A 19,880-nucleotide genomic window follows, 5' to 3' on the forward strand; every position below is an offset into this window, starting at 1 on the left:
CAAGTGAGAGGAAAAATTTGAACCTTGGTCACTCTGAATGGTCTTTGGAATACCAAAGATGGAGATAAATTTACCGAGAGCACGCACTACTGCTTTTGCTGTCAGCGTACGCAGCGGATACGCAGAAGGATACCTGGTGCTTTGACACATTACCGTTAACAAATACATCACACCCGACCTTGAACGAGGAAGAGGACCTACACAATCAATGATCAGGTGCTCAAACGGCTGGCTAACAGCTGGAATGGGACATAGAGGAGCCACTTTTATTGTCTGATTTGGTTTACCCGTTAACTAGCAGGTATGGCATGTTTTAATGTAAGCAGCGACACTTTTCTTAAGTCGAGGCCAAAAGAAATGTCTGAGCACACGATTGTACGTTTTTCCCACACCCATGTGCCCAGACTTATCATGAGAGAGACGCAACACCAAATCATGAAATTTGCCAGGCACAACAATCTGATAAATTGGATCGCCAATGAAACCATCGCCATGTGGCACCCACTTTCTCACCAGTACCTCGTTTTGAATGAGATACCCATGTGCCTGATTTTTTACCTCATCCGCCGGGGGGAAACAGACTGGAACAGCTCTTTCAGCGTGGGGTCGGCTCTTTGCTCACTCACCAATTCACTGTGTGAGACAGACAGGGGAATGTTAGACAGGGACAACGCAAACAACTCTGTGTCACCATTCTCATGTTTTACGTGCTCTGAAGAATCTTCATCATGACTGGCCATGGCCAGCACACGCCGTGAACACCTCAGGTAACAGTCTCTCATTTTCATCTGGACCCTTACTGCCTCGCGGCACCGGCACAACCACCGGTCACGCTGGCTGATCATCCCAGACACGGTCTCCAGCCACATTGTTCTCCAGAATCACTGTAATACCTTCAATAGGCAATTCAGAACGCACCCCCATTTCCACTTCTCCGTCAAACAACTCACAATGCAACCTAAGTTTATGCACAGGCACTGGAAAAATAGACATGCCCATGCCTAACACAGGTATGAAGTCTCCTGTATCGGTTGCTTCCGAAAAGGGTAGAGTGGACCCAAGCACAAACGAATCAAAAGCCCCCGTGTCACGCAATATAACCACCGGCACCTTCTCCTCACTCGGAGTAGACTCAGAGAAACATGTCCCTCTGAAATGAAAGGCAAATATGAACTCAAATCAGGTTTAGACAAAACGACAGACAGCAACTCGTTACTAGGTTGGTCAGCAACCACTATACTGGAAACAGGTGCAGCTAACGCAGCTGGCTTGACATGCGCCCGGTAATGCTTATTCCGCGATTTACGCGCAGCGCAGTCTCTTTTCCAGTGACCCTTTCTATGACAGAAATGACAGACATCTTCAGACTCACGGACACTACGATCACCCCCCTGCCCCGGAACAAAACTTCCACTGGGACGCCCAGAAAAATGCAACCCTCCCACAGGGTCATTCTCTCTGTCAGCACCAAGCGCGGGGACCTCCACCACCGCTTTTGTGGGTCAACAAATAATCATCTGTCAACGCAGCAGCCTCTGCAGCTGTCTTTACTTTCTGTTCACTCAAGTACATTGCAACGCTCTCCGGAAACAAATTTTTAAATTGTTCAAGCACCATCAAGTTACACAAACCATCAAAGTCTTTCACATCAGATGCTGAACACCAGCGGTTGAAGTGAGTTACCAAGTCATGGGCAAACTCTAAGTGTGATTTGTCCCCCCTTCTCCAGCTCCTAAACCGCTGCCGATAAGCCTCGGGGACCAGTTCATAAGTCTTCAGCACCGCAGCTTTAACCTTCACATACTCACCGCTATCCTTTGTTGACAGTGAGGAAAAAGCCTCCTGCGCACGTCCCGTTATTGCACACTGCAGCAAGACCGTGCGGTCTGCATCGTCCCAGCCCCTAGCGTCTGCAACTCGCTCAAACAATGTAAAAAAGGTCTAAATCTCCTCCTCATTAAACCTCGGTACCAACCGTAAACTACTCAAAATGTCCCGTGAGCGATCACCAGTCCGAGTAGCCTCATTCATTGACATGTCAGATAACTTTCCCTCCTTAAGCAAATTCAGCTTCACTGTTTCCAAATCAAGCTTAGCCCTTTCTGTTTGCTGCCGTAATTGCTCCAAAGTTACCGCTTTATCAAACTCTGCTTTCTGTCGTAATTTTTCTAATTCCAACTCCTTCTCTGTCTCTAACTGCATCCGCAATCTCAGTAATTCTTTCTGCTGCTCAAAACTCAAGGCCAACTCAGCAGGCTCAGGGAACAAGTCCTGTGTGGAAGCAGCCTCAGCCAAATCAGTAGAAACATGTGATTCGTGCACTGGTGTAAAAACATTTAACTCATACAAATTTGCTCTAACAATAGCCATTTTCTTTTAATCTTTTGTCTCCTACATATATTTTAAAATGCTCGGCTATTTTTAACAACTGATCTCTGTTACACTGATCTAACAACGCTTCCGACAGAGCATGAACAAAATCCTCCACTGATGCCATGATCTAACCACAGACCCCAGTCACCGTTAACAAAAGAAATGTACAGCACTGACCCCTCACATGCGCAACCGAGGGCTACAACCCTCAAAAAGTTGAGCGTCCCCTCTAACTGTCTAACCCCGATCTACCTAACTCAACCCTAGTCTTCAGGGGGTACTGACAGCGGGTACTTATGCACCAAAAACCAGTAATGTGGACAAAGGCGACCAGCAAGCTGGCAACCATGCCACACTACGGACGTGCTCCCGAGACAACTGCTCTGGCCGCTTTCACCCCACACTACATGTACAGCACATGAATCCCAAAGGGAAAACGAGCTACGCCTACAGTGGAGTCATCTCAACAAGTGCATTTACGCATAAAAAAAATAGGCCAGTACTTACCTTTCCTTGTCCAGCGACTGTCTCAAAAAAAAAAAAAAAGGCAAAATCTGCATCATATACTACAGTTCCCCAAGCACCGCATACGCAAGAAAAATAACCAGTCAAACACAACCAAACTCCCAACATGAGCTTCCCAACATGAGCTTCCCAACCTGAGCACGAAGAAAAAGGGAATCCCGAGGATGACGTCACTACCCAGGGAACCCCCTATTAGTCCCGCCATCTTCCTTGCCGGAACAAAAGATAAGCGCGAACACACAGCCAAGTGCTCAAAAAAAAACATGTGTCACATCAACCAAACACATGAATTAACACCACTAACCACCTACTCTCCCTTTGGACGAGCCCCCAATTTGTTATGGTCTGGCTCTAAGACCATCACAAATAAGGAAACACATGGGGATTTCCATAAAAATAATGCAAAACTAAACTATACAAAAACTAAGGAACAAAGTAAATGCAATCAACGCAGCATGATGCCAGGGGGAAAAAGAAGAGATGCCAAGTTCCCAGGAGGGCGGGTTTTAAAGGGCTGAAGACAGTGGCCAGCTGCCTCCAATCACCATGACCAATCAAGCCACCAGCACTCTAAAACAAAAGAACACAAACACCAACAACACCAACGCCAAACCCTAGTGGAGGCCCTGGGGCCGTCACGGAAATCCCCGACTAAGAATTTTCATAGTCCAATCTGATTTGACAGATTTTTCCTTCCTTAAACACCCAAATAAACAAATTTAATTCTTCAGTTGGCATAATAAAATAATAATAATAAAAGTAAAAGGATTATCATTTTATCTTTATCTTTATTCCTTTCACTTCATCAAGGTATGATGCTCTAGATGAGCGCAGACGCGCTGCAGCCTCATCCATGTCTATAACAGGAGTCGTTTCTGACTTGTCACAACTTGCCATTTCATTCACAAATAAGCATGCAAAAACATCATCAAAAGGTTTAGAAACAGTCTTCCTTCTTTCTGATTTTAAGTTACTTCATTAATCAACTCAGGTTCATACAAGTTCATCCATACGGACCATGCATCACCGCTCTCAATTGTTTGGCCACGTTGGACAAAAAGTAGCCAAATTAAAAATCAGAGTCTATCAACAAAAACAATCAGCGGTGAAATTTGTTTCAAGACACTTCAGGTAAACGAATAATCCTTCAAAAAAGTTTGATTTGAGAGCACATACCTCCTCCAAAGTCTTTGTTTATGCACTCCGCCACCGTAAATCACCGTAGGTCTCGATGCTGCTCTGATGGTCCTGCAGCGCACTCACTCACCTCAGCTTATTTGGATCATTTACACCTCGCCTTTCCGAAACCCCGCCTTTCCGAAAATAGACCTCCATTCCTCGTAACGGCGGGGTTTCCCATTTTTTCTAAAGGCCTATTCCGAATATTGGGGACAATGCCCGCAGTTCGACAACAGGTGCCTCCAAGCAGCCGCACACTCAATCACAGATCCCCTCCGACCAGCCTCCCCCTGCAACTACAGCTCCACTCGTCTTATTGTCATCATGGATAGGCCTATATCGTTGTTTCTACCTGGTGATATGCTGTGATAAGGCTTTAAAATTGTAGCCATGGGTATATGCTCATTATATCACAGTTAAGAAACAATCAGATTGACTGATTTTACCTTTCCGTTTTATAAATGCATTTAATATATTTACTCCAACCAGAAGCCAGATTATCAGTAGTCTGTCTGACCAGAGTAGCGGCCGGGAGTGTGGCCGGGAGTGGGGATTTCAGCACCATGGACAGCACGCGTAAAAAGACTTGACAAGCGTCTCCTTTTAAATGTGTTTGCTGCTAGCGAAATTATATATAATAAATGAAGACAGTGACATATTTTCAATAAAAAACAATGATCTGAATGTTCATTTTAAGCTTTTGTCCTACAACGAATTTCAGAATTGTGCGAGTGCGGCCGGAGAGTGGGCGGCAGTGTTTGATGCAGGAAACTCGATATGGACTTGAAAATCAGTTTTGGAGTGCGGGGGTTTTGGAGTTGGGGGATTTCGGAGTGGGGGTGGTTCGGAGTGGGGGTGGTTCGGAATGGAGGACTGTCCCCATTTGGGTGTCAAGCAACTGGGTGATTTATTCATGCATAGTAATGATTATGCCTACTGATTAAACGCACGCGTCATTTTCAATTTTTTATTAACAGAAATTAGGCTGATGTTTGTATGAAAATAGGCTATATATCATGAATTACTAGAAAACAAATACATTCTATGTCAAATCAAGATGTTCAGCAGCAGTGAGCACCCCCATATAGTCAGAATGGTACGATCTTGTTTCATAACCACATTTTGCGATGATTCGATGGCGAGACTGGCAGTCGAATCAGACTTCTCCGAATCGAATCACCGAATCATCGACTATTCGGGGTCACCCCTAGTTCCGAGAATGTCCACTACATAATAAGGTACAAATGTTATCCATTGTTTGAAACCTACAATTTGAACATTTATTCTGTTGGTTGGTTTGAGGAGTTACTGCTCAGGAAAACTGCTCAGACTTTATGGTTCCATTAGTTTAAAGAATGTGCGTTCCCTCAGCTCGTCACTTTTCCTGTCAGAACTGCATGCGCCAAAAAATTGAATGTTTCCTTTTGAATGGTGTTGGACATCCAGTTGTCTGTTTGCTGGAGCCACTCATACCCCTGGGCAACATACTCACTTGTCTGCTGCTTTAATGGACATGCCCAAAGTGTCGAAGATATTTTTTGGATGTAAAAAAGCAGCTCCAAAACTGTCTCAACAATAGTCAGATCTTTTTCAGCTCGTCTGCACTATTGATAAGCTTCTGCTACCGCACATCTCTTCTTAAGTTTAACTGACCCCGACCTTTGCACTTTGACCTGACCTGATGGCGTTGGCACGACAGATCAGGGGAATTAATCACATTTGCATATGGCAAGCATCTTTTTTCATATAATTTCTTACAGTCCTCTTATCATATGCTGTTTAAAATTTAAAACAAATGTTTAGATAACCCATGAGTTATGGTAAAATAGCCAACTATTTACAGACTCCCTTGTCAATAGGGGGTGCTGCAGCACCCACAGCACCCATATTCCCATGCCCTTCACAGTGGTCACACAAGGTGCAGACTTGGATCAGTGTTTGAGTGCTGCTTGGGAAAAGACAGACAGTGATTTATGACAGCGCAGCATTGCATCTCACTGGTTAAAGGCCTAAAAGGTTAAAGGTGTTGTGTTCTCGTCAATGCCTATCAGAGCTGGAGGCAATAAATACCTGTGGCTACTGCATAGTCATTTGACTTGGGTGTGAATGCTGATAAAAACATTCCCATTGCATTAAAATGCAAGATTTTAGCAGGTGTTTGTGTTTTTTTTTTGTGCATAGGGAAAGGGGCTTATATTAGGCATTTTAACAATAAATTACATGCGACTCCATCCTATAAAAAAGAGAGGCACCACCTAGTGACATAGCATGTCACACAAACCACAGTGCATTTTCCGTTTACATAGCACATTCCCTGTCTTCTACTTTGTAAATTAATTTTTGATTGATTAAATTATTAACTGAGCAAATAACTGTCATCAAACATTAATCAAACATTCAGCCTGTTTTCATCACCTGATTTCTGTCAGCAGGGATCAAAGCTCAGTGGTGTGAACATTATGACATTTTTGTCAAGGAAACTTGCCCAAAGATGAAACGTAAAAGGTAGCCTTATACAACAATTTGGCAGCATCAGTTATGCTAATGATCAAATCTCAGATAAATCTGATTTTTAAATTTCACTTGTATAAGCAAAGCTAACAGAGGGAAGTATCCCTTTTAAAGCTTCTTGCACAAGATCCAATAAATGGTCTCTGGAGCAGCTCTGCATCTGAACAACACTCCTGTCTGTCTCTTATCCATCACAACAGACTATTGGACAGCAAAGTCACAGAGCAAATCATCAGCTTGTGAAGGTCACCAGTGGAAACAATGACCCCAAATGAACTCTATATATTGCTTACAACTATAATCCTAACAAGTATGAACAAATATACAACATTGTTCCCAGTGAGTGTAGGCACATAACTGTGAAACTGTTGGGAGTTGCAGGAAGGTTATGTATTATGGTGCGTACACTCATACAGTGGTAAATGTGTGTGGGAGTATGTGAGAAGTGGGTTTACCAAATGCTTTCAACTTCTTCATTCTACCCTGGTCTTAAAAAAAATCTGTGGTAAGCTATAAAGATGTGGCTATCTGTTATATGTATTACAGCATCTGAGTTTTTTGATGCTAGAAATGGAGATGGTCTTTAGACACAGAGAACCTACTGAAGATGCTTAAACTCAGACAGCAGCAGTACAACGACCAGTGTCCATATGAAAGTTTAGAAATATGCCTAGATACTAGTCCAAGAGTTGGCATACTGCCCATTGATATCCTGAATTTAGTTAAAGGAATATTTGATTATGGGAAATTTTCTTTCTTTCTGAGTATGTGATGAAAAGATCAATTTCAGTGTCAGTAGGAGACTAATCTAGTTTAGCATAAAGACTGGAAGCAGGGGGAAACAGATAGTCTGACACTGTCCAAAGGCCAAAAAACACCTTCCAACACCTCTAAAGCCCGCTTTACACTGTGCGATTTTGGGCTGTTCCAGACGAAAGATGACCAATGTGATAGAAAAGTGATGGTATCTTTGGTTGTGGCTCTAAAACGGTGATCCTACATTGCACAGTGAGAGGGGATCAAGGATGGCAGTTGTCATGGTCTTGCAATCAAAGACAGCACGGGATGAAATTCTGACAGTGTTAGAAATTTGGGACGACCCAGCAAAGAGGAAAACCTTATGGAGTTGTGGCAGCAGAAGCCTTGCCTATATGATGTGTCCTCCAGCTCTTACCATGACAGTGTAAAGAACAAAGCATGGAAGGAAATAGTGATGGAGTTGCAGCTGCCAGGTGAGCAACCTAGCAGCTAGCAAACACACAGAACCACAACGCAGCATATAGTGCCCACAAAACTTTAGGTTATTTAATAATGTGGCCCTCTATGTTGTGCTTCACAGCTTGAGAAGTAATAACCCATGCAGCATCCTTGCGCACTCAGTATGGGAAGCTATTGCATCATACGTCATAGCCTGCAGTTCAGGAGGCGCTGTTGTTGTTGTAGTACAGTCTGCATACACCAAGCATACACCCTAACCCTAACCCATGTCACACAGTGTAGATTGCACTAAACTTATTAGATGGCAAAAATCTCACAGTCTTTGGGAGGTGTAAACTCACTGACAAACATCCTCTGTGCACAAACAGAAATAGTAAAAAATTAAAGCTGCAAGCAGCTGTGATCGGGCCCTCGCTCTCCTGCGCCACCGCGGGGGGCCAGCAGCACGCATCACTGAAGCGGTTATGTGAAAACTAAGTAAGTTAACCCTGACATGGTGTGACGTTTCATCTTCCTACTCCAAAAAAACCCCTATGGGGAGGGTTTTTTGAAAATTTCAAGGGGACGCTATAGAGGCATTTTGTCCCCCCCATGGGCAACGGCCCTATCAGATGTAAGAGCTCGCCATTCTTGATCTGTGTATCAATTTCATGAGGATACTAGGTCGTTGAAGCCATCAAAAAGCCAAACGTATTTGGTGGCGAGGGCGGCGTCATAGCGGCCACACCCCTTGACATAGGGAAAAGCTTTTAATAACTTTTGATCAACATGGTCTCAGGGGCTGAAGCTGTCGAGCAACCAGGGGCTGCAGGGAGACCCAGAGCAGGCATGCATTGGTGGTGTAAATGTGGGGCTTACTGGCCACTTTATTAGGTACACCTGTGCAATCTAATACAATCCAAAACAACAGCTCTGCCACACATTCTACGTTTACAAAGCTTTTACATTTTCAGCTTTTGTCAGAAAGGTGATTAATCAATTAGACAAAATTAGGAGGCCACCCCAGTACACCGCCACCATTCACTATTACCTCAATAATAAACAAAGTAGAATCACCACTTTCTAGACAATGTCAACAATAACCGAAAATTTATAAACTTCAGGGAAAAAATCAGGGTATAGTCGTTCTACTGGATTGCATTATATTACACAGGTGTACACAAAGTGGCCAGTGACTGTATGTTACATACATACCGTATTTCCTCAAATAGTAGCTGGGGCTACTATTAACAAAAATTAGTTTGGGACCAGGCTACAAATAGGGGCAGGCTACTGTTTGAAGGAGGCTTTTAATAAAATAAAATAAAAAAAAATCACAGCCAAATTTGAAAATCCAAATACTGTATTTTTTTTTAAATTAAACAGCAGAAATATTTATGTAAACTTTTCTTTACAGTAAAAATGTATATTTTCTATATAGTATTACAAATAAAGTACTGTATTATTTACAGTAACAAACTTTACTTTAACAGTAAAAATAGTTTTTGGTGTTTTTGTAAATCACCACTATTTACTATTTACTACAGCACAGTGTACTAGTTGTCCTGCCTTGAAACAGTGAATCATCTCATCCTCTGTCCCATCTGCAGCCACCATGATGCCACACACTTTACAAGACGACATGCCACAAATTAATTTTAAAACTAGGCTACATTCATAATTATCAGAGACGGTCCTGGCTAGTTTTACGCCCGGGGCAAACCACCCCCGGACTGTGAAGAACAGTCCCTAAAGTGCGGTGAGGTTTGTGGACCGTTACCTGCCACAAAGACAGAAATGTGAACGGCTCGTTTCTCCTCTGACACGCCACATACCTGTGTGCCGCCACGGCTCGGTTGTCCAGGTACTACTGGGCAGTCATGACACCAACGAAAGAGGAAATTACTGGACCTGGAGTCGGACTTCACTGTCGCTGGTAAGCTGTTATCTTGCGCCGCAGAGCACTATGAGCCTCCGCCGTATTCCTGTCTGTGACCCCGTTCAACCATCCCTGATCAGTGCAGGGCAAACCCACTACACTCACATTGAATGATCACTTTATGAGGTCCACGTCCACCGATGCCCAGGCTGCTCAGACCCAGCTCACGATGGTGCGTTTGTCAGCTGCTCTCATGTTCCCTCCTTTTGTGAAGGTCTTGTTGCCCTCCTCATATGCCTAATATGCGCATAACTACTCAAGAAAGTAGTTCAGAGTATTTGCTTCATGTGTCGTAATGTTACTTAATTATACATTATTATTTCATAGCATGGGGAATGCGCAAGCCATGTGTTTTCCACTAGACTGTTTTGGAGTCATTTGATGGTGTATTTGATTAGTTTTGAGGGAGAGAGGGGGGGCTGTATCGTTCACCTCCATTTTAGGGGGCAGCTCTGTCTCACCGGTCTAAAAACAGCAGGCACTGACAATTAAAGGTATCAGATGCAAGAGCTCGCCATTCTTGACCTGTGTATCAATTTTCATGAGGATATGAGGCCATAGAAACCATCAAAAAGCCAAACGTATTTGATGGCGAGGGCGGCGCCATAGCGGCCACGCCCCTTGACATGGAGAAAAGCTTTTAATAACTTTTGATCAGCATGGTCTCAGGGTGATCTGTACCAAATCTGAAGTTGATTGGACAAAATCTGTAGGAGGAGTTTGTTAAAATACAAAGTTGTGGAAATCACAAAATTGCCACCGAAATGAAACGTTTAAATCAAAATGGCCGACTTCCTGTTTGGAGTAGACCATTGGTGCCAGAGACTTTTTTGTGCGTCTGGGCGACATACACATATGTACCAATTGTCATCTTCCTACTCCAAAAAAAAAACCCTATGTGCAGGGTTTTTGGAAAATTTCAAGGAAGCGCTATAGATGCATTTTGTCCCCCCCCATGGGCGACGCCCCTATCAGATGCAAGAGCTTGCCATTCTTGACCTGTGTATCCATTTTCATGAGGAGATGAGGTCGCTGAAGCCATCAAAATGCCAAACGTATTTAGTGGCGAGGGACTGATAGTCGCCATGCCGCCACATGGACACCATTAGATGTAGCTTCACAGCATTCATAAGGTAGCTTCACCAACTTATTCTGCATGCGTTAGAAGTGGAATGAAGTTGATGCGGTCAGGTTTGTGTCATCAGTACATGTTAAAGTAAAAACTGGTCACTTCCTGTTACCACCGGGGGGCGCTATGAGTAAGGTGGGATATTAACATATCGGGGCGTTCAGGGCGGAGCCATCATCATGTCCAGCAAGTTTGAAGCTGCTGAGATCAAGTATGTGGGCGGGAGAGCCGTTCAAAATTCGATGGCAAGAAAACGAAAAGTTGCCAAAATTTGTCACGCCCTAGCCGCCACGCCCCTTGACATAGAGAAAAGCTTTTAATAACTTTTGGTCAGCATGTTCTCAGGATGATCTGTACCAACTTTGAAGTCGATAGGACGAAATCCCTAGGACAAGTTCGTTCAAATGTAAGTTGTGGAAATCGCCGTAACGAAAAAATTCAAAACAAAATGGCCGACTTCCTGTTGGGATTTTACCATGATGTCATGAGACTTTTTTCTGCGTCTCGGTATGATACGTGTGCATACCAAATTTCGTTTGCCTACGACAAACTAACCCCAAGGGGAGAGTATTTTGAAAATTTGTAGGGGGCGCTATTTCGGCATTTCGTATCAACCATGTGCAACCACCCAAAAATATCGAATATTGGGATCCAGCCAGACGAATGTGGAAAGTTAGAAGAATTTTGAATTTTGGGAAAGGGGCAAAATTGGGACACAAAATGTTGTAATAGTAATAATGATAACAATAATAATGATAATATTAAAGCTGCAAGCAGCTGTGATTGGGCCCTCGCTCCCCCATGTAACTGCGGGGGCCTGAGGCACGTGGGGGCTGTGGCGCGAAGCGAAAAGGGAGAAAAAACCTGGCAGGAGCAAAAAAAGGCAATGTTTCATTCATCCACCAGGTGGCGCTACGAGCGTAACCAGATGTGGGCAGGTGCGTTCAGGGGTGGACTGTCATCACACATGTGAAGTTTCGAGCAAATCTGACAATGTCAATGTATAATAGGGCATTTCCTGTTTCCACAAAGGGGTGGCATGAGCGTAACCAGATGTGGGCAGGTGCGTTCAGGGGTGGACCGTCAACACACGTGAAGTTTCGAGCAAATCGGACAATGTCAGTGTATAATAGGGCATTTCCCGTTTCCACAAGGGGGCGGCATGAGCGTAACCAGATGTGGGCAGGTGCGTTCAGGGGTGGACCGTCAACACACATGTGAAGTTTCGAGCAAATCGGACAATGTCAATGTATAATAGGGCATTTCCTATTTCCACAAGGGGGCGGCATGAGCGAAACCAGATGTGGGCAGGTGTGTTCAGGGGTGGACCGTTATCACACATGTGACATTTCGAGCAAATCGGACAATACATGAAGGATTTATATCAAGTTGATGTTCCGTTGCGAAGGATGAAAAGTCACCACTGCCGCGGCCTGCAACATGACAGGACACGTGTGTCACTGTGGAGATTCATCAACTTGATCGTCATGTGGCCACAAAATGGAGTTGATCAGGTCAGGAGCTTGAGGTTGGCGTTTGTCAGTGTAAATAAAAGATGGCATTTCCTGTTTCTACAAGGGGGTGCCATGAGCAAGATTGCCTTCAAGCATATGGAGGCGTTGAGGGCGAGGCTCTTACCATGTACAGAAATTTTGAAGCAGTTTGGATGAATTATGTGGGAGACAGAGCTGCTTGAATATGCATGGCGATGGATCAAAAATGGCAGCACCATAGCAGCCACGCCCTTTGACCTACAGACATGCAGAGCACAACGTTTGATCAGCATGGTCTCTGGATGATCTGTAAAAAATTTGAAGTCGACTGGATGAAATCCCTAGGACTAGTTCGTTGTGGAAATCATGTCAAAATGACAAGTCAATCAAAATGGCCGACTTCCTGTTTGGAGTAGACCATTGGTGCCAGAGACTTTAATGTGCGTCTGGACAACATACACATGTGTACCAATTTTCATGTTCCAACTCCAAAAAAAACCCTGTGGGGAGGGTTTTTCGAAAATTTCAAGGGGGGGCTATAGAGGCATTTTGGCCCCCTCATGGGTGACGCCCCTGTCAGATGCAAGAGCTCGCCATTCTTGATCTGTGTGTCAGTTTTCATGAGGATATGGGGACAGTGAAGCCATCAAAAAGCCAAACGTATTTGGTGGTGAGGGAGGCACCATAGCAGCCACGCCGCTTGACATAGAGGAAAGCTTTTAATAACTTTTCATCAGCATGGTCTCTGGATGATCTGTAAAAAATTTGAAGTCGATTGGATGAAATCCCTAGGACGAGTTCGTTAAAATACAACATGTGGAAATCACGCCAAAATGACAAGTCAAAATCAAAATGGCCGACTTCCTGTTTGGAGTAGACCATTGGTGCCGGAGACTTTTATGTGCGTCTGGACAATATACACATGTGTACCAATTTTGATGTTCCAACTCCAAAAAAAACCCTGTGGGGAGGGGTTTTTGAAAATTTCAAGGGGGCGCTATAGAGGCATTTTGTCCCCCCCATGGGCGACGCCCCTATCAGATGTAAGTGCTCGCCATTCTAGACCTGTGTATCAATTTTCATGAGGAGATGAGGTCGTTGAAGCCATCAAATTGCCAAACGTATTTAGTGGGGAGGGATCGATAGTCACCATGCCGCCACATGGACACCATTAGATGTAGCTTCACAGCGTTTATAAGGTAGCTTCACCAACTTGTTCTGCATGCATTAGAAGTGGAATGAAGTTGATGCGGTCAAGTTTGTGGCATTAGTACATGTTAAATTAAGAACTGGTCACTTCCTGTTACCACCGGGGGGCGCTATGAGTAAGGTGGGATATTAACATATCGGGGCGTTCAGGGCGGAGCCATCATCATGTCCAGCAAGTTTGAAGCTGCTGAGATCAAGTATGTGGGCGGGAGAGCCGTTCGAAATTCGATGGCAAGAAAACGAAAAGTCGCCAAAAGCAGGATGAAAGCTGAAATGTTTGGGGCACCATTATCTGCTCAGATTCAACCAAATGCTTCAAAACCCATTGGACGATGCTTCACAGTGCAGTTGGACAATGACCTGAAGCATACTGCAAAAGCAACCAAAGACATTTTTAAGGCAAAGAAGTGGAATGTTCTGCAACGGCCAAGTCATATCATCTGACCTGAATCCAACTGAGCATGCGTTTCTCTTGCTGAAGCCAAAACTGAGGGCAAAACACCCAAAACACAAGCAGGAAGTGCAGACGGCTGCAGTAAAGGGCTGGCAGACCATCACCAGGGAAGAAGCCCAGCATCTGATGATGCCTATGTGTCCAACACTTCAGGCAGTCATTGACTGTAAAGGATTTGCAACCAAGTATTAAAACTGACTGTTTAATTGTTGATTATGTTAGTTTGTGCAAATACTTATGAGCCCTTAAAGTCGGGGGACTGTGTGAAGAAATGGTTGTAATTCCTACACGGTTCATACTACATTTTTGAAAAAAGCCTTAAATGAAAGCTGAGAGTCTGCACTTTAAGCAGGTATTCATTGTTTCATTTAAAACCCATTGTGGTGGTGTACAGAGCCAAAATGACGACAACTGTATCATTGTCCAAATAATTATGGACCTGACTGTACACGTGTACCAATTTTCATATTCCAACTCCAAAAAAACCCCTATGGGGAGGGGTTTTTGGAAAATTTCAAGGGGGCACTATAGAGGCATTTTGTCCCTCTCATGGGCGACGCCCCTATCAGATGCAAGAGCTTGCCATTCTTGACCTATGTGTAAATTTTCATGAGGATATAAGGTCGCTGAAGCCTTCAAAAAGCCAAACGTATTTGGTGGCGAGGGAGGTGCCATAGTGGCCACGCCCCTTGAAATAGAGAAAAGCTTTTAATAACTTTTCATCAGCATGGTCTCTGGATGATCTGTAAAAAAATTGAAGTCGATTAGATGAAATCCCTAGGACGAGTTCGTTAAAATACAACATGTGGAAATCACGCCAAAATGACAAGTCAAAATCAAAATGGCCGACTTCCTGTTTGGAGTAGACCACTGGTGCCAGAGACTTTTATGCGTGTCTGGACAACATACACATGTGTACCAATTTTGATGTTCCAACTCCAAAAAAAACCCTATGGGGAGGGGTTTTTGAAAATTTCAAGGGGGCACTATAGAGGCATTTTGTCCCCACCCCCCCATGGGCGACGTCCCTATCATATGCAAGAGCTCCACATTCTTGACCTGTGTATCAATTTTCATGAGGAGATGAGGTCGTTGAAGCCATGAAAATGCCAAACGTATTTAGTGGGGAGGGATCAATAGTCGCCACACCGCCACATGGACACCATTAAACGTGGCTTCACAGCATTCATAAGGTAGCTTCACCAACTTGTTCTGCATTCATTAGAAGTGGAATGAAGTTGATGCGGTCAAGTTTGTGGCATTAGTACATGTTAAAGTAAGAACTGGTCACTTTCTGTTTCCACCGTGGGGCGCTACGAATAAGGTGGGATATTAACATATTGGGGAATTCAGGGCGGAGCCATCATCATGTCCAGCAAGTTTGAAGCTGCTACGATCAAGTATGTGGGCATGATAGCCGTTTGAAATTCGATGGCTAGAAACTGAAACGTCGCCAAAATTTGTCATGCCCTTCCAGCCACGCCCTTTGACCGACAGACATGCAGAGCACAACTTTTGATCAGCATGGTCTCTGGATGATCTGTAGCCAATTTAAAGTCGATCGGGCAAAATTCCTAGGAGGAGTTCGTTCAAATATAAGTTGTGGAAATCGCCATAACGAAAAAATTCAAAACAAAATGGCCGACTTCCTGTTGGGATTTTACCATGACGTTAAGAGACTTTTTTGTGCGTCTCGGTATGATACATGTGTGTACCAAATTTCGTTTGCCTATAACCCTTACAAAACTAACATTGTACAGTCATGCACATTAAATGAAGGTGCCTTGATGTACCGTCACTTTAATAGGTACACAGCTCCTGTGCTTTTCTGCTGATTCAACAAGTCGGATGGATTTTCACAGTTTCCAGGAGTGCAAATCATTGAGAGTATGCAGTACTGTATGTGAGAGACCCTGACAATAAGTTTGCAGATGACACAGATGAGAAATCTCAGAACATTACAGTAAAACTTCTCATCACTGAGTCTTCTCTGGACCAATCAACACTCTATGTGCAAAACTGCCAGGTTACTAGGGCAACAAAATTCATAATTTCCTCTAAGTTCCCAAGTGCAACCCCAACTATGGACACTTGGACACTGCCACCCTCTGGTATTCCATGCCTTGTCTGTCCATCTTACGCCCTGTTTTCAACAGTATTCACTCCAGCCACATTCTTCAGTCTGTAATTATTAGTTTCATCGTGGGAGGAACTTTTGATGTGAAAAATACAAAGAACTATGGACCAGATAGTATAATAACACAGCTGTACAAAGAATTTACTAACTCAAAAATGGAGATTTGAATTTATTGTATAAGTAATCAGGGTTCTGTTGGCTGCAGAATTGTTATTTCAGATGTAAGAGGTATCCCACCAACCTTTTATTTCTCACAGGCTAAAAACTGTTCCATCCTTTTTTCCCCCCAGATCCTTAAATTAGTTCTTCTTAACATCACATGATCTGTGTCCTTTATAATCCCATCATACAGTTGTCCCAAGGAACAGAGATATCACTAATAGTAGCTGACCTCCATTTGTCCAGAAATACACGGTTGCTCAATTAGCCTACAAGAGAAGTTCATCTGGCTTGTCTGACAGAATTAAGTGACTTATCTAAACCTTATAGAAATGTTTATAAGTTAATTGTGAATGTTACAGAAAGCATGATCTGAAATGTGCTGCCTCCTCATTATTCATGTAGCTCATAATAGATGCATTAGTGCATATGACATAGAAAGTCTGACAAGGCTGCTGGTTAAATGAATAATCATTTCCAAAACTCTCTATTTGATTAGTACAAAAGCAGATACACAGTTTTAGGGTCCATGTATTGATAATTCACTTCTTCCCAGACGTTGGGAAGGCGGGGACCCTGGTGTGTCCAATCAGAAGACTCCAACCACAATCCTGCTGACTCCAGACAGGAAGTTCCACAGTTTTGGCTATGCAGCACGTGACTTCTACCATGACCTGGACCCCAGCGAGTCCAAACACTGGCTCTATCTGGAAAAATTCAAAATGAAGCTCCACACCACTGCAGTAAGTATACAAATATTCTGTCTACACAGTGAATAAATGCGTAGCAGTTCTCCAGGTTACTCTTCTTGCAAGCATAGCAAGCATAGCAAGCAGGAAGACAAGCATGCATTATGTATTGTGATGCAGTATGGTGAGCCTTAACTGATAGTGCGGCACACTGCTGTCTTTTCTATTTCTTGTCACATAGAAGGCATTTCTGCCAGGGGCTCTTGGCTCAGGGTCCTTTATTGCCCATAATTCTCTGTAAGACATGATATGGATGATGGCGTTACCATCAGCAGTATGCCTCTTGTGTCTGATGTGGTGTTTTAATAGATACATAGATACTTCACTAGCAAGGATCACACCACAACAATATGTGGTTTATATGTTTAATTGTAATTCAGGAGGTGTTAATTGTTGAGGACTGGTGAATGGATGTAAGTGGGGGGATGAAAGTGGAAGAGGGATGTTGTCTGTTAGGTTGATCTGAGAGAATGTACTGGAGATCAAACAGAGGGAGACTCAGTGTGTGTCTGCTGATTACAGGCCCCCAAAAGAGTCTGATTAAAGCGAGCTGAGTTGGGCATGGGCTTGACGGAGATTGTTAAGATTGTTGTGGATGTAAGTGCAAAATGCCAGAGTTGACCAGCAGCCAAGGACCTGGATTGTCACCAGAAACAAGTTGCCATTTTTACTGTTTGGGTGAGAAAGAGTGGGTGTTGAGGTGATGCTTTGGCTGCATACTAGAGCTGATGTATTTGGTCAATGGCTCGTATGGGCTGAGATAGGAATCAAAGCAGAAAATGTAAATAGGAACCGAAACTCCCAGTTGGTCTGTTTTGCTCCTTCGGAGCGTAAGTCAACCATAGGGGATATGTAGCCTGGGAATGAATACAGAGGCTGTGAAGGTCAGAGGTGAGTGGCAGGCATCTAGCTGTGAGAGTGGGTTCCTGTTTATGCAAGCCTTTGATCAGCATTGTGACATGAGGATGAGAGATAGTGGGACAATGGCGGCCTGTGATTAGTTTGATAATGATGTTGATCGGTAGGTAGGTGGAGGACTGGATTTTTTTGATTGGAATGAGCGCGGTGATAAAATTTTATATGGACATGACATTCAGAGAGGTAAATTAGGACTGGTAAGTGGCGTGATATGCGTTGAAGCCATTCAAGACAGTTAAGTAGGCTGAGAGAGTGCTTGGGGCCAGGCTATTGAGGATGGCTTCTTGTAAAGCGTTGGAGAGGTTTCTTAGCTTTGGAGCTAGTTGGATATCGTGGCTGAAAACAGTGGGACTGGTATGGGGTGTCTGATTCTGGGGCCAAGTGTCTCAATTTCTTGAATGAGAAATTAGACAGTGAATCAGCAATGCTGTTATGCTAACCAGGAATATGGGCTACCCTGAGAATGAATTGGTGTTGAGCTGAGCTTAATGTGAGCCTGCGCATGAACTGCATGATGGCTGGAGAACAAGATTGACCTTTGTTTAGGATCTCTATGACTTCAGTGTTGTTGGAATGTGTTAGTATGGACTTCGTAGACCATCCATGCCCCCAGAGAATGGCAGCTATGACAATGGGATATAGCTTATGAAGCGCGGATGAGTGAGAGTGGGTTAGTCATACTTCTACTGTTATTATACACATATGACTATTGTCACACATGTATACTGCCAGATATTAATACATACTTTCAACATATTGTACCACAGTAGCCAGAACTATGACTATAATATTATTACTTTCAATAATGTTGTTGTAAGCTACTGTCATTACCTGCATCTCTCTCTCTCTCTCTCTCTCTCTGTCTCATTGTGTCATGCGGATTACTGTTAATTTATTATGCTGATCTGTTCTGTACGACATCTATTGCACGTCTGTCCGTCCTGGAAGAGGGATCCCTCCTCAGTTGCTCTTCCTGAGGTTTCTACCGTTTTTTTCCCCGTTAAAGGGTTTTTTTGGGGAGTTTTTCCTTATCCGCTGCGAGGGTCATAAGGACAGAGGGATGTCGTATGCTGTAAAGCCCTGTGAGGCAAATTGTGATTTGTGATATTGGGCTTTATAAATAAAATTGATTGATTGATTGATTGACTCCGAGTCAAGAGCTCTGAGGGCTACAGAAGAGAACCATTGCCCTCCGCAGTAACCACCAATGGAAGGAGGTGCATTAGTGTAGAATGTCCTCGGGTTGAGTGATGTAGTCATCTTTGAAGAAGGAAATGCCATTCCAAGAAGAAAGGAAATGTTGCCACAAATGCATTTCCATTTTGCATGCATCATCTAAAACAACTTAATCATGGAGCGAGGGGATGGCTGCGGTTTTGGTTCAAAGGTTGGACAGGAAAGATTTGGCTTGTTGAATTATGAGAATGGCATAAATGAGGTGGTTGAGGAGAGCCGGTAGCTGGTGTTTTGTGCATCTGTCTGCCAGAGGATAGTTTGACAGAAGCAGAGTGATGCGCTGTATTTTCTCTGCTTAGGAACTCAGTGGTGTGGATGAGATTCGTCCTGAGATGCTGAAGGCTCTGGGCACTCTTGGGCTGTCTTGGATGACACGCCTGTTCAGTGTCACGTGGAGGTCGGGTACGGTGCCTGCAGAGTGGCAGACCAGGGTGGTGGTCCCCATCTTCAAAAAAGGGGACCGGAGGGTGTGCTCCAACTATCGGGGTATCACACTGCTCAGCCTCCTGGGTAAAGTTTACTCCAGGGTGCTGGAAAGGAGGCTCTGACTGACTGTTGAACCTCAGATTCAGGAGGAGTAATGCGGATTCCGTCCTGGCCATGGAACGGTGTACCAGCTCTTTACCCTTGCAAGGCTGCTGGAGGGGGCATGGGAGTTTGCCTACCCAGAAA

The 19,880-nt window shown here is 43.9% G+C and overlaps 1 protein-coding gene across 4 annotated transcripts in view; it reads left to right on the plus strand.

The window, feature by feature from the left end:
* The window catches only part of hspa12a (heat shock protein 12A), a 224,453-nt gene that overhangs the window by 129,676 nt on the left and 74,897 nt on the right, over positions 1 to 19,880 (plus strand). For all 4 annotated transcript variants that reach the window (XM_078160945.1, XM_033612830.2, XM_033612828.2 and 1 more), the window contains one exon: positions 16,862 to 17,048. In XM_078160945.1, the coding sequence (XP_078017071.1) occupies positions 17,028 to 17,048 (21 nt within the window). In that variant the 5' untranslated portion in view covers positions 16,862 to 17,027. The remainder of the gene's footprint in view (positions 1 to 16,861; positions 17,049 to 19,880) is intronic.

This window comes from Epinephelus lanceolatus, chromosome 17 (genome assembly GCF_041903045.1).
Source record: "Epinephelus lanceolatus isolate andai-2023 chromosome 17, ASM4190304v1, whole genome shotgun sequence".
Lineage (NCBI taxonomy): Eukaryota > Metazoa > Chordata > Actinopteri > Perciformes > Serranidae > Epinephelus > Epinephelus lanceolatus.